The sequence below is a fragment of the Myzus persicae genome, unplaced genomic scaffold, assembly GCF_001856785.1.
Source record: "Myzus persicae strain clone G006 unplaced genomic scaffold, MPER_G0061.0, whole genome shotgun sequence".
Classification (NCBI taxonomy): Eukaryota; Metazoa; Arthropoda; class Insecta; order Hemiptera; family Aphididae; genus Myzus; species Myzus persicae.
Window position 1 is genome coordinate 1 of NW_019100512.1, and position 15728 is coordinate 15728.

General features: G+C 25.6%; 2 protein-coding genes and 1 long non-coding RNA gene across 4 annotated transcripts; 2 read left to right on the forward strand and 1 right to left on the reverse strand.

Annotated features, from left to right (window-relative positions):
• Nucleotides 1-1220, reverse strand: LOC111029277. The gene is made up of 2 exons (XR_002603994.1): nucleotides 1014-1220; nucleotides 1-941 (listed from the first exon to the last, which is right to left on the reverse strand). It is a non-coding gene; the product is annotated as an uncharacterized LOC111029277 (long non-coding RNA).
• A 106-nt stretch (nucleotides 1221-1326) lies between these two features.
• Nucleotides 1327-3551, forward strand: LOC111029267 (vicilin-like seed storage protein At2g18540). Its single transcript, XM_022308234.1, has 4 exons — nucleotides 1327-1458; nucleotides 2145-2179; nucleotides 2301-2597; nucleotides 2738-3551. The coding sequence occupies exons 1-4, from the start codon at nucleotides 1412-1414 to the stop codon at nucleotides 3379-3381; spliced, it is 1023 nt and encodes a 340-aa protein (XP_022163926.1). The 5' UTR covers nucleotides 1327-1411; the 3' UTR covers nucleotides 3382-3551.
• A 3341-nt stretch (nucleotides 3552-6892) lies between these two features.
• On the forward strand, nucleotides 6893-11924 carry LOC111029290 (GRB10-interacting GYF protein 2-like). 2 transcript variants are annotated; one of them, XM_022308260.1, is made up of 3 exons: nucleotides 6893-7093; nucleotides 7229-7296; nucleotides 11396-11924. In XM_022308260.1, exons 2-3 carry the CDS (start codon nucleotides 7242-7244, stop codon nucleotides 11854-11856), a joined length of 516 nt encoding a protein of 171 aa, XP_022163952.1. In that variant the 5' UTR covers nucleotides 6893-7093; nucleotides 7229-7241; the 3' UTR covers nucleotides 11857-11924. The 2 variants fall into 2 exon arrangements, with proteins under 2 accessions (XP_022163952.1, XP_022163946.1); XM_022308254.1 differs by having other exon boundaries at nucleotides 6907-7174.
• Nucleotides 11925-15728: the final 3804 nt, after the last annotated feature.

The following is a 15728-nucleotide window of genomic DNA, read 5'->3' on the forward strand; positions in this document are numbered from 1 at the left end:
TAATATTATCTATTATCTTTCCATGTTGTGTGGTGTTTTACATTTGAATACAGTCCACTTTAAATTACACACAAAAACTCGTCAAAATGTTTTTTATTTATTAGTATTAATACCCTATATCTCTAGGTAAATTATTATAATACACGACGCAACATCCGTATCATTGATATAAAATATCTAGCTATTTTAGATTCGTTAATCAATATCAAAACCTATACAAAAACCACTACGATAACTGAGTGGTATTGATCAGAAATTCAAATTTCAGATAAATTAGTTTGATGTATAGGTAATTTAATTAGGCAGGTAGGTACATATTAAGTATGATAAGGATTTTATAATTATTCCTATGTTCGATCAAATGTTTCAAGCTGTAATAGTAGTACAATGGTATGATTAATTCCTCACTTAATTCATTATAAAAAGACAGCTTGTCACAGTCTCTGTAAATAGCTCAACCGAAGAATTCAAATATTTAAATATACATTTTGATAAATTGAAAATTGTGTTAATTATTAATGAACTCAACTTGATTACACATAAACACAGAATTACAACTATAGATAGATAAGATTAAAATATGTTTTAAAAGTTAAATTGTGCCCATAAAATAAAATGCTATTATTATTACAACAATTATTGTTTTTACATCTACACATGATTTAAACAATTTATACTAAAAGATATGTTTTCATTTTACATAGGTATGATTGTAGCGCTTATATTTAATATCGATCATCCATCTCATAATTACTTTCCTGTTTTGAACCCACTTGATTTGAGTACCTTAGTAGATGGATGACATGAAGCTAATTTAACATTTCTCTGACGTTTTGTAGATAGCATTCTAGATACTCCGGTAGTCGGTACTACTGTATCGAATAAACTTGCAGTCTCGTCGTCCCATGTTCATCATACGTAGGTATATTCATTATTCATACCTATATGCAACACGAATCGTTCAAGGAATCAGTCAATAAATTTAATGATGTGTACTGAAATTAATGAGGAACCTCAATATAATATGTCAATTTTACATCCATTGCTATGAGTTATGACCTATACTCAACGACGAGGTACACTCGAAACCTCCTATACAGCAAAGTTACTTCCTCAGTTTTTTAATTTTCCACTTATTAGAAATAGGCACCTAAAATCGTTGATGTTAATGTGTATAATATATTTTATTGTATACCTTTATTTAGTAATTATGCAAAAAAATATGTGTTTAAAATAATGAAAGTACACTACTTTTAATATGTCATCGTTAATTACTAACATTTGTGAGCTCAACATTTTGGCATATATTATTGAGACTTATAAATATGACGTGTGCCACAGAAAAAGTAACATAGTGTAAATGATATGGTTTTAGTACTATTTGAAAGCACATATTTATTTAAAATCAATAATGATGTTTTTAATCTCGGTTGTTTTATCTGTCAGTTTGACTACTATGTAAGTATTTTTAAAATTTGTTTTACAGTAAGAAAAACACAAAGTTCAGCTGATTTTTATACTTAATATTCTTACATATTACTTATTAGACAACTTTCCTAAATTAAAAACACTATTTTTATCTTCGGTTAATAAAATTATGCGGATAACTGTACGATTATAATTTATAATAATACGTGAGTTTTAGCTATTCTGTAATTTCTATACCAATGATAACATCTATATAAAATAGTTATTGAGAAGGTTTCTATCTAAACAATGAAGATGCTTTAACTTTTTTTTTTTTTAAATGTATTTAATTAACGATAAATAATTGTATGCAACTACTAGTTTTGATTATTCGGTAAAAATGTATTATAACCGTCTACAATAAATAATTTGATGTTCTCTAAAGTTTTTGCTTTGTAATAAATCATAATAGTTCATAAATTATTAAAATGTTTAAGCAGCTCTATATAGGTATTGAACCTAACTGTGGATATAGGCTATGCGCTAGATTTTGGATAAATATATCATCTTTAAATATAACATACTCCTAGGGATCTAATTTTGATTGCATGGAAACTGTATTTACTATGTTGTGAAATGTGTAGGTGTAGATGTATTGAAAACTTATAAAATAACAAATTGACTTAAAATTTTCGGTGACAAATTGTGGAAAACATTTTAATTTAAATTTTTTCTAGATTTGCAAATCCATTGTGTCCGTATATGAATAGAGGTAATTTTAAAATCACTACAAACCTATAGCTAAATATTATTTATTTGGACTAGAGTACCGACTTAAATTAAATTCATATTTTTTCGCCGATACTCGAGTATTAAATTAATATTTACTTTAGGAAATCCAAACCTTTTACCTCAACAAAAGTCATCAACGACACAAGGAGATCAAGTTTATGCTCCAAGCATGCCACAATTTTCAATGGAAGGAAATCGTCAAATGTATCCAATGCCACCACCAATGATGCCACCACCACCAATGATGCAAGGATTCCAACCTCCGTTTCCATTTAACCCCATGAATCAGCAACAACTATCTATGTTGTTGATGTCATCGTATGCTAGAGCAATGGCATTAGCTCAACTCATGAACATGCAAAACAGATTTCAATTTTATCAACCTAATCAATACAGTGGTATTTTTATTAAAAATTATTATAATAGCAGTAACCTTAGTTTACTTTAATGATAATTATTTTTCAACTCACAGTAAAAACTGAAATTGTTTATTATTATTTTATAACAATTTTAATAGTATTTCATTTTTTTGTTTAAGATCCAGCCATAAATAATTATAGCTCAATGCCAGCTACACTACCTCAACAACCACAAGTAGATCTACAAAATAATTTGAAAACTGAAATGTCGCCAGAACAAGAAAAACAGGGAGAACCAGGAGAACCAAGAGAATCAGAACTAGAAACATCACAGCAACAAGGAGAATTACAACAACAAGAAGAACCACTGAATTCAGGAGAAGGACAAGAAACAGAAGTATCAGGAGAAAGAGAAGAACCAGAAACACGAGACCAGGACATTTTAGAAAAGAGAAAAATGCAACGCGCACTAGACATAGAAATTGAAAGGCGTGAAAGACTTCAGAAAAGAAAAGCGGAGGAAAATGAATTAGAAAGGCAACAAAAAGAAATGGAACGTATGTTACGTGAAGAAGAAGAAATGAAAAGGCAAGAAGAAGAAACTAAAAGACAAATATTAGAAGAAGAACGAAAAGAAAGGGAAGAAAAAGAAAAGGATATTAAATTACGCCAAGAAGAAGAACTAAGATTTAAAAAAATTGAAGCAGAAAAAAAGAAACGAAATCAAGTCAACAATAAACCACAGGGGACAAGTGTCAGACGACAACGTAAACAAAAACATACTAAGAAAACAGTAACCGAAGATATTATTGAACGCCTATAGGCAAAATACTATGAGAAAAATTAAACTAAACTAACAAAATAAAAAAAAACGTTTATATCAAGATCATTTATAAACAATAAATAAAAAATGTACTTTTTCTTTATGACATGGTTGTATTTAAAATCACAAAATATTATTTTATGAACTAATAAAATAGAGTAAAAACGTAGTACCTGTCTACAATATTTATTTATAAAATAAAACTACCTTGTCAAAATGTTATTTTTTTTTATGAAATTATAAAAAGTCTTTAGAAATATTACTAACGATTGGATAACGGGTTAAGTTGATAAAAATTATGTATAATAATCTGATTCATGACATATAATTTTAAAATAGTAATTTTCATAATTTTAGAGGAGAATCCTTATGTATTTTCATATAAAATAACAGCATAAAAATACCCATGTTCCTTCTTAAGTTTAAGAAATATTAATAAATAAACAATTTAAAAATATCATTTATTATATTAATAAATTTAAGAAAAATAATCTTTTATTAAAGTCCTACAATTTCCGTGTATAACTAAGTATTACACTTTCTACACACATTTTTTTTTTGTATGGATATACATTTTAAATATTGTTATGAAATCTAAACTTTAAACAATATTGAAAACAGCATTTTAGAACCAAATCGCCGTAAAATGAACATTAAATACATCGTTTACACACAATAAGATACATATAAACTTCATGCGAATGAAAGTCGTTTCAGATCCAAATTTAATTAAACGCCGCGAATATGAAAGTTCAAACAGCACACAGAAATCCATTTTTGGTAACTCTTGGAACAGTTCAGTTTTTGTTGTAACTTGTAATATTAAGTTAGAAATTGATAGCACATTCTACTGCTTCGATAAGTTGTTGAGAAGACCGAAAAATTACCACACTATAATAACATCTAAATTCTAGATTCTGAAGTATTTTAGACTTGATTTATGATCTTTAAGATCTCATATATTTAACATTTCAAGGATTCGTTTTTCCCTTTTCGTTATCAATTTGTTATATCCAATAATAGGATAAAATTGTCGTAACATAAAAATATATATATTTATGATAAGTTGTATGATGCGCAAAAAACCTATTCCGTGTAATAACCGATCGCCTAGGTTTATTGTGTTATTAAGAAATTGCTCACCGAATAATAATTATAATATTATTGACATTATCAAGTTGTTAATATTTCTATGTTATACAAATGATGACTCAACTCTTTATCTCCACCACAAGCCTATCTTAAAGGCGATAGAAAATTGATAAATTAATTATTAAAATTATGTTCTCAGGTATATATATTTTTTCAATTAATAAAAAAAAATGAAATTGTTCTAATTCCAATAACAAAAATTAATAATGTTATAATTTTTATTTACATTCAAATAAATGTAGTTCTTAAAATTATTTTAAAATAATATCTAAAAAAACTTCGGAACAGGTGATAAAAATGCGATTGTATAGTATTTTCCGTAGCCTATACGTTAAATTTGTTCACTCATTAACATACAAATATTTAATCAATCACAGTTTTTTATTTTATTCGCTTTACAGACTCCGTTACAATTGTTGACAAAGAAATTATTTCTTTTAGATTCTGAGTAGAGCGATGAGTGTATTGATTTTACAATGGTATGTATATATTTTTTTTGTCTGTCTGTCGTCATCTTTTATCTTCAATAAGCAATATTTTTGTTTCGTATTCTACTATTTTAAAAATTGTTCTTAAAACAATAAATGTATTATAATGCATCTAAGAATTTCAAAGATTTCATAAAATAAGCAGGTGAGACAATAGCAACAGTTCTTCTAGCACTATTTTCCAAACTAAAGTTTAACTTGCTCTGATTAAAATATAATAGTTATGTGTAATTCGACATTCTTGAACCAATTAAAAAATGAATTTACTAATTGTTTCATTAGCATATTTATTTTTAATTGTAAGTATACATTCGAGATAAAGTACAAATATTGTAATAAACAAAAAAAATACCTACTTTTTAAGTATTTTGTATACTTTTATATTTTAGTCATTATATTTAAATACGTATTCTGAATACATTTGAAAAGTATTCTTAACAATAACTGTACATAATGCATCTCTTACTCAGTTTATTTGTCTTATAGGCTATAGCCTAATCTTCTGAAATATTATACTTATAAACTCATTCCTATAATTATCATTACTTTATAACATCCTATTCAAATGCAATAATCCTTCATTGACTAAGGTTAATTATCCATCTTTTGTATAAACATTTTAAACTTGTGTTCTGAATAAGCACTTTTTTGCAGTGGTGCAATTGAGATGATGTCTTTGCAATATCCCCACTTGTACTTCTTTGTGTTGTAACTTTAACTAAATCAGCTTATGACATTTTAATAACTTAATTTATTAAATATTACTCAATGTGGTATTTTAATAATACGAATTCCCGAATTACTAAATTAATGTTTACAGCCAATTTTAGTGATGATAATATTATAATACTGTAAATGAAAGATTGATTGTTTTTATAGGTACCCTATAAACTTATATGTGTAATTTATTGTTTTTATTTTTCATAAAAACAGGATAACTCATACCTTTTGGCCATTTTGAATTACTAGGACTATGATTGTCATGAAAATAAATTTTTAGTGGATTATATTGCAACATTACTTTCTTACCCTATAGTTATTTTATCCTTTGACTGTTTGCATACCCATTAAACTCATATTGATGGTAGTTAAAGGAATTCTTTCAGTATTGCATTTATAATGGCCCAAGTACTTGACTAATCGAATTCAGATTATAAATGTCAAAATGTCTCTGAAATTGATTTGATAAGTCCACACATAATAGAAGAGAATATTTTTTACGTAAAGAAGTACCTTTAGTGTGAAATGGGTTTTCATGTATTTATGCATGGTATAAACTTTATTAATGTAAAAACAAATTTAACTCAATCATTATTAAGATAGCTGAAATATAATTAGTTAGTTTGGAAATATTTATGAAATATATCATGTGAGTTTTAATGTATTTTTCCAATTATGTTTCAAATCTATTTTTACTATGAACTAATCAATCACTATTATAATATAATAAAATATAGGTCATTTGAATCTTTTTTTTAGGCCTATTGTGTAAATGGTAAAAGTTTTTAAGAGCATCCCAAAGCACACAATTATTCTAAACATACAATTGTATATAATATGCCTATACAATTTAATATATTTGTTTTTTTAAATACAGATTTTATATAAATCCAAATTCAATTAAGCATCTAAAAGTAACAATAAGTCATTAATTATTATTATCTACTAATAAGTCATTACTATAATATAATTGAATTAAATATATTTATTATTTTTGTTCGTGAATACTAACAATTAATATGCATTTAAAAAACGAAAAATAAAATATAAAACTAATTAACGTAATACTGCTCCTACCCGAAAAAATAGCTATAATTGTAGCTATATATAATTATTTAAGCGCAACATGTTGCGGAATATGAATAGAAAACATTGGTTAGTGTGTCGCTTGCAATTTTTAACACTTGTAGTCTTAATTATTATATTAACATACTTGAGTTCTATGATATTAGAACATATATCTGAAAATATATAATAAATAAGTAACATAATGCTAATAATGGTTCTATATGTATACATGTCAAATAAACATTGATTGAAAATCAATGGAAACATTTATACAACATTAAAAAGTAATTATTAATTATTATACTAACAGAAGAAATGATTTCGAAGTATATATTATTAATTGTCATCATTTCACAAAATATAGTGTAAGTGTTAAGTTTAATAATTTTAAAAATGTATATTAAGTTTTTTTATTTTAGTTATTCGTTCAATATGTATTTTGGAAGACCATCTATTCCATACTTTTATTCAATGCCAAGAAATAATGGTAAAATAGTTTTATTATTAAAATAATTATATACTTGAATTCAAGATACAGTAATTCAATTTTTAAATTATTAAAAATCTCTATAAATATTTAGTTTGTATATAAATACTTGGGGTAATTTTATTATGTAGATTATATAAACAAATTTCGGTATACATAAGGTTGTTTAAAGATTCAAACAAATTAAAATATTAAAATATATTCATTAATTGTATAAATTAAGAATATTTACAATTTTGTTTTATTTTATTTATTATAAACCGATGTTACTAAAATGGACGTTCATTTACTTGAAATTTCTTAAGAATATTACCAAAAATATTAACTTAATAAACGTTTATGCTAATTTAATAGTAAGTATATGCCAAGTAAAGTATATTAATTTTATATGATCCTTCTAGATTCTGAGCAGAAAGATAAACGAATTGATTTTATAGTGATGTGTGTTGTTTTTTTTGTCGGTCATCAAGTTTTGACACATTAAAAATGCTTCAATCTTCTTCAACATCGTCTATTATGTCAGGAAAGTGAATCTAGCTGGTAATTTTGCGTCAGAAAACCCATCAAAAAATTAAGGAAAAACTGAAATTTTTAAGCAAAATAGATTTTCGACAAAATCGATTTCAGACTTATTGAGGTAACTCTATATAAAATTACCCCTAGATACATGAAATTTTCACTGAATTTTAAATCTACATTTTCTATGCATCATAACATTTTAACTCGTGTCGAACTATTTATAGGCATAATTATGAAATTTTCGATTATTATTAGTTTTTTCTAAACTTTTGTTAATAAAAAAATGTCCGCTCTGTTAAAAAACTTAAAAATGTAATACAAAGTTCCTTATAAGTAATTGTTTGTGGAAATTAAAAAAAAAGTTGAACGTAAACGCAACATATTTTTTTATGCGCATTTGATGTTAGACGTTGAACCCTTAAATTAACAATTTTTCATACAACAATATTCTTATTTTGTTGTTATTCAACAAATAATAACCGTAGGTGCTTGATATTTTCATGAAAAGTTAATTTCATCATTTTCTTTACATGGTAGCATTTTCAAAATATTGTGATTTGTTTTGAGTTGCTTAATGAAATATTCAGTATTATATTTTTTTTAGTTTTTTCCTTTAAATGTCAATTAAATTGTATTCGTTGGTTCAAAAATCTTGAAAATTAAATTCTAGGTTCCTTATAAGTAGTTAGAAGTTTTTTCTAAGAATTTAAATTTGAATTTTTGCGTAATTCCTAAAAATATAAAAAATTTTGAAATTATTTTGTAGTTAAACAATTTTAGGATAATGTTTAATTGTTATGGCTAAGAATTAACAATTTAATACAAGGCTTCTCGTGCATAATAGTTCATACACTAACCAAAAAAAAAAAAAAATATATATAATCAGGTATTTTTTACAGACATTTTAAGTTTTTACGAAACTATAGCTATATTAACACCAAGATTAACGATTTCAGTTAATTTGTTGTAATTTTAAAATATTATTAGTGGGTACGTCTTGAGACTTTAGAGTACATTATTATATTTATATATATTATTTAGCATACACACAAATACAAAATGATATTTTCAAATGCAATTTTTTGGCAAAAATGTATTTAACCTACTGTATTACTGATGCCTAATAATTAAATCAATTATTTCAATCACATTAATATCATACAATTTTTTTATTAATATTATAGGCAAACAGACTATCTTTGCTCAGAATCGTTTTTCGTATAAAATGATTATTGAATTCAAATTTAACATATCCATTACAGTTACTCTCTAGTCCAACTCTCTACTCCTAATGTATAACAGAGAGTTACCCACTATAATTTTATTTTTCACATAAAAGTACATTATATGTACAAAAGTACGATATAAGTGATTTAGTTATAAGTTAATAACACGTTGATATGTCAGAAATGGGTGTACAATGTCACTGAAAACTCTGAATATATACTTTTATTATTATTAATATTAATATTCATAAGACATACACAATTTATAATACAACATTTACATTTACGATAGCCGTATGTGAAAAATGATTAGAGTAATGTTAAATTTAAATTACATGAGCGAAACTTCCAACGTAAGAGTGATATATATATATATGTTATTACTTATTATTAGTGTAAAATATCACGGCGCCAGCGTATTTTAAGATGGTGGAATGAATTTACCGTCATTGTTCCTACTTCCTGTAACTAATGTTTCGATTAAAATATTGTTCAGGTGATTTTGAATAATTGAACTTGCCATGTAGTCGCTATACAAGTGACTAGCTATTCCTCCTACTGTTCATATACAATATACATACCATGCAAGTTGGATTTGGGATTTGATTTTTGACATATATAGTACAGTTTGTTTAGTAATAATAGTGAGTTATTGGAATTTAAATAAATTTCAAATTTTTGGGGACCACCTACATACTTGGATACTATTATAGAACCAGAAGAATTTAAAATTAAATTAAATTAAAAAATATTTTTCTAAAACTTAGTATTATAATATTCTTCATAAAATACTTTAATTCGTAGTATATTTGTTGTAAGTTAGTTGATATTTTGTACCAATTCTATAATATAACTGAATAATAAAGTTGTATTTAATATTAATGTTATTGAAAGTGTGAATAACCAAATGACAAAAAAGTAATCTGGACAAAGATAAAGATAACAGAAAAATGGAAAATGAAACTAATATGTAGTAAATTCATACTTCCGAAACAATACTTTCTTTTCTATTTTAGAAATAATGAACAAGATTTTTTTATCGTTAAACCTTTAGGCGGGGGGAGGGCCAGCTGGTGCTGTCGCAAATTACATAGGCACGATAAAATCTTCGTACCGTATCAAGCGAAACGATACGCATTAGTCAAGTGTAAAAGATTCGTGTGCCTACATCCGAAATTCAATTTGTGTCCGATATTCATTGACGTAACTTAAAGTTGGGCACACCATGTTGATCGGACAATGGTTGGTAAATTACGTAATATATCGTAGCATTTCGTTTTTGATACAATATTTTGGGGGAAAGTCACGCAGTTGTGTCGACATGACGTCACAATGCTGTTCAAAACGTACCTGCACCAAGGGTCGCGGGCGAGCTACTACTGAATACTTAGGATATAGATACATTCTACGCAGCTAATTTAATGGTAGTAATACTAATAATATCCATCTACGTAACCACGAATACCTAGCAACCTTCATTAACAAAATAGCAACTGTTAATTGTTTGTTAATTACAATTTATGTTGCAAAATCATTTCGTCTTCTGCCATTTTCTGATAGCACTTTGTCGCGTCAAAATTCCGAAAATGAACCTCTAAGATTTTTTTAGTATGGCAAAATATACTAAGAACCTCAAACTCAGATAAGTGCATATTTGAAAAATTGGATTTTTTTTGTTTTCTAATAAAAATCATGCAGAATTCGAACTAAAAAAAAAATACATTTTACTATTATTTTAATTAAATTATTGGCTGTATCATATCATAATAGTGAATACAATTATTATAATTGTATTAAGTACCGATCGCACTTTTTAAATATTCTGTAATGATGATATAATTATACAAATAGCATTATTCATTAGTATCAAAATTTAAAGTATAGTTATTTTGTCATTTTTACAATTTAATTATACGTTATATAATATTACTATTTAATTTTAACTTTTAAATTCTGAATATTAATCAATAAACCTAAATTAAACATCAACGAATAAACGTTTTCATTAGTATTCCAATATTTGAAGGAAATAAAATAAAACAATTTGTTCAATAAACACTTAAATATTACGTAAATCATATTAATATTAAAAAATGTAAGGAAATTGTATTTTATAATTATATTTTTATATTTAATTAAATTTCTTATTATATTATTATTTGAATAGTCTAAAAAAAACTAATTGACTTTCACCTGTAACATAAATATACTAGATAAAGATTACAAATGAAACAAATATTTTGAGGTTGTAAAATCAAAATGTTGAAATGGTTAAGAAATGAAAATCTAAAAACCAGTATGTTATTATTGTTATTTGCCGTGACGCTTCATAAAATTAATTTTGATTTATATAGTATTTCAGATCTTACAAGACAACTTTGGCAGTCTTTATAAGAAACAAGACTTTCAATGGAATACACAGTATCCAGGAAATAGGTTATTGCAACTGCCGCAAGTATTTAATCATAATAATGAAGTGCATAAAACACAACAAAGATCTTATGTGGATAAGCGATTCGAACCACAGGGTAAATATCCAATGAATCACCACATTTTTAACGTTCAAGCACAGCAAGCCCTTCTCCAACGTCATCAATCAGAAAAACAAAAACAATATCAAGAATATTTATTAAAGAAACGAGAAGAAATTAAAAAACAACAAGAACAAGAAAAACTGAAAAAGGAACAAATGCTCAAGAAAAAAATTGCTCAACGTTCAAAGTTTCTACAACGGTTATATTATGATAATTTACTACATCGCGAGTATGATGAAAACGAACTTGAAATGCATCGAAAAAATGCAGCCGAAACGTAATAAACAATAAAATAAATTAAGCATAATAGACACTATAGCTAATCATGTATAATTTAATGTATGGATTATATTATGTTACAATCATATTATAAAATTAATTTAAAAATATATCATAATATAATTATTTGATGTGATTTTATATTTTACTATATTGTGGAAACCGTTGTTATTAAATTTAAATAAATGACACTCTATATAAGAAAATATTTATATACTTATGTAGGTAAGAAAAAAAGTTTTAACATAGAACTTATTTAACCACATAAATATTCAATGCTGATGTATTTGTATTTATAAATAAAAATAAAACATGATACACATAACTGTTAAATTTCATTTAAAATTTGTGACAATTTGTCTAAATAAGATGATCTGTTTTTTGTTTGAATATCATATTTTGTGCATATATATTTTATGGTACAATGCAGTTGTACAGTATAGTGTATGTAGCGTAATACATATTATATTACATATATAGGTACATTTTAGATTATTCTATAGGTTAAACTACAGTTAATTAGTATTGTCCAACCCGTTTGTAAAGCTTTGAAACACGTTTCATCTTTTGAGGATGAATTTTTTAATTAACAATTATAATTTATAATAATACTATAAAGTAGTTTTCGGAGCCTTTGACCCGAACTGAGTGTGTGTCTGTGCTTTTACGAACTATGTAAGTACTTCAAATTTTCAATCAGCATTTTTAGACATTTTAACTTGCCTTTTTATAGTTTTATTCCATACTTTTGATACAAATTATTGTGTCCCATAAAAAAAAATTAAAAGTTGAATATAAGTTTTCCTTATGAATTTAAAAAATATCCAAAGTACAAAAGTAACAGTATTTATAAGAGTTCGAATTCAAATTTTGACAAATTTGTAGTAATCATACAAATTTCGAAAAAATTAAAAATGACTTTTATTGACATTGTTTAAAGTTCAAATGTTGGAAAATTAAATATTTCATTATGGTCAACAAATAAAAATAAATATTATTATGTTGTAATTCAAAAAAAGTTATTTATAGAAACTTGAAACTATTCACCACTAGCCGTGTATATTGTTATTCATTTTGCACAGTGAAATTATCAAAATATTTTTGATTCATTTTAATGAGGTTTATTTTATATTTGGACCTACTTAAACTATTTTTTGGTACCTCGATATCAAATTATAAATTACAAGTTAATTACAGAAGATAGACGTTAATATTATATGAAATAATATTATAACAATTATTAACAACTATTACAATTAGTTTAATCATGATAAAATATTAAGAACTTATAAATAATTGAATCAATATTCTTTATAGCATCCCTCTCGTTTTAATTTTTTAATTTAACACATATTATGTGATATTTAATTTTGAATGTATTTAAAAAAAAAATACAAGTACCTAGTTTGTAGATACTGTTTGTCCCGAACTACTTTGTATAACTAACACTCATACCCATAATAATCCAAATTATATCGGTTAGGACTATTAGAATCAAGATGTTTGTTTATATTTTTTATTCCATTGTTTGAAAATCTGAATACATTCAACAGTAGAAATAAGAAACTTGAATAAATAATTTGTGTGCAAAGCCCAGTTTTTATTTCTGTACCTATTGCTAAGATAGTCAGATACAGCACTGTAAGACGGCGCTGTAGGTATACGATATAAGAACAGCTGTGTGTAGAATTATATCATCATGACGTATAAAAATATTTTTTTAACTACCAAAAGTAATTATTAAAATAGAAATAATAGTATCAGAAAAGTTATTTTTATATTTATTTTTACAAAGATATTTACAATCTGTTAACTAAAAGGAATAGTATTATGTAAATTTGGTCCATTTAATTTGGTATTTACATACCTAATAAAAGTTCCACATGAATAATTTGTGGATTAACCTATTCACAGACTTCATCTCAGGATCCCAAACGTGTTACAAGATCTTATTTGCAAAACTAAACATGTTGTTATTCTGTTGTGCACAGGTTTCAACATTTTAATTTACAATTTAGAAATTTCCAAATTTGTTTTTGCTTATACATGTGAAACATGCAAAAACATATCATCCAACCTTCGTATAACCAATACATCCAATGCTCCGCTTGGAAACTAAAATAATTGTTTCAGAATTATACATAGTTTATATTATTATAAGAACATTATTTACAATTGAACCGTTTTGTTTGTAAAAAAAAAAACTATGCAAATCTAAGCTATCATCATCATATCTTCTTTTATTATTATATATCACCGATTTACGATTAATGTGAGGACACGAGTAACTATAATATTACTATAATAATATAATCTAACAAAAAGTCCATACAAAAAGGTATGAAAATGTAATCTACAAAAATGTTTTTCTTATCACACGTATAATGACATATTGACATATGACATGACGTGTTTGTTCATATTATGGGTATTGAGTAGGTATGTGAATAACACAATAGTCAATACGGCTGTATAATATAATATGCGCAACACTCTAATCAGTATTGAGTCTAATCTATTCGAGTTTCACTCGGTGAACTATTGATTTATATACCATATAAAGTGACAGCACAGGTATAAAATGTAATATTATTTTATCGAAAAAATTGCCCATGTTGAATAATTAATCCATTCATGTCGTGGCAGTATAACGCACTTGTGTACTAGTATGATGTATTAGCTGCAGCGATGATGTCTAGAGCTCTAGACATAACAGAAACTGATATTTTTTTCCAGTGATTTACGGAGTACAGAAAACACTGCCTTTTAGGTTACCTGGATTTGGAACATAGCTATCACAGCTGTTTAAAAATTATAATGATATACATTTCTGGAACTATACCTCTGTGAAAATGTTTTTTTTATTATGTATTACGACAATTAATGTATTCGTGTAAGCACAATACTGTTCAATGGATTTTGAAAAGTGGAATGTTTCAAATGAATGTTTATAATTTTATCAGTACATTTTACATAGTCTGGATTGTCATGTAAACTTTTTGTAGGTACCTACGCCAATGTAAATATTGTACTCATAAATTAATTATACTGTTCAGTGTTTATAATAATTATAGTAGGTACATATTAGTATGGGATGAATGCAACGTGCAATCAATTCATTATTTGATATTATATAATCTAATTTATAATGACTTACTGATAAAAAATTATATCATAACAATAATAAATTATTACTACATACATACCTACACATCCAATCCACGCTGGCAAACATGTTTTAAATTTTAATATTATGTTTAAAGCCAGAAAATTAATTTAATTTAAGCGAATATTAGAATATAATGCCTTCGTAAATGCGCCCGTTTCTATATCAGCACTAATTTGTGTATTGATTTAATTTCTACATAATGTCGTCCGTTGTTAGGTATATAATATGATACTATAATATGCTGCTATTGGCAACTGTACACGATTTCTAAATAATTAAGTGTTGAATGTAAAACTCTCACTCTCAATGTTGGATACAGTAGTACCAGATTTTCAGATTCACGTTCATAATTGTTACTTTATCTTTAATATAATTATAAATATTGCACAAACATAAATCGAAATAATCTAGCTATCAGACAAGGTCGTACATTATAACAAAACTTGTGAATTATTTCATTTTTGCAATGCCAAATAGTTCGATGTTTGTCGTTTGATAGACTTAATACGTAAACTAATTTAGAAAACATTTAATATAAGTCAAAAAAATAATTTCAGTCTTACAATAAAAGAAGAAAAAATACAGTTTTAAATTTTAATACAAATTATTCAATTATGCTCAGCGTAAAAAGCCGTAAATTTAATATTAACCTCGAAAAAGGTTACATTTTACTTCTGGATAAATAAAGTAAAAAAGAAAATTAGG

Excerpts from the sequence above, each read along its gene's own strand:
- LOC111029267 (XM_022308234.1), top strand. The coding sequence starts at position 1,412 with ATGATGTTTTTAATCTCGGTTGTTTTATCTGTCAGTTTGACTACTAT. Across the intron at positions 1,459-2,144 it reads TCTGTCAGTTTGACTACTAT|ATTTGCAAATCCATTGTGTC; the intron begins GTAAGTATTTTT and ends AATTTTTTCTAG. Across the intron at positions 2,180-2,300 it reads GTGTCCGTATATGAATAGAG|GAAATCCAAACCTTTTACCT; the intron begins GTAATTTTAAAA and ends TATTTACTTTAG.
- LOC111029290 (XM_022308254.1), top strand. The coding sequence starts at position 7,125 with ATGATTTCGAAGTATATATTATTAATTGTCATCATTTCACAAAATATA. Across the intron at positions 7,175-7,228 it reads ATCATTTCACAAAATATAGT|TTATTCGTTCAATATGTATT; the intron begins GTAAGTGTTAAG and ends TTTTTATTTTAG. Across the intron at positions 7,297-11,395 it reads TTCAATGCCAAGAAATAATG|TATTTCAGATCTTACAAGAC; the intron begins GTAAAATAGTTT and ends TGATTTATATAG.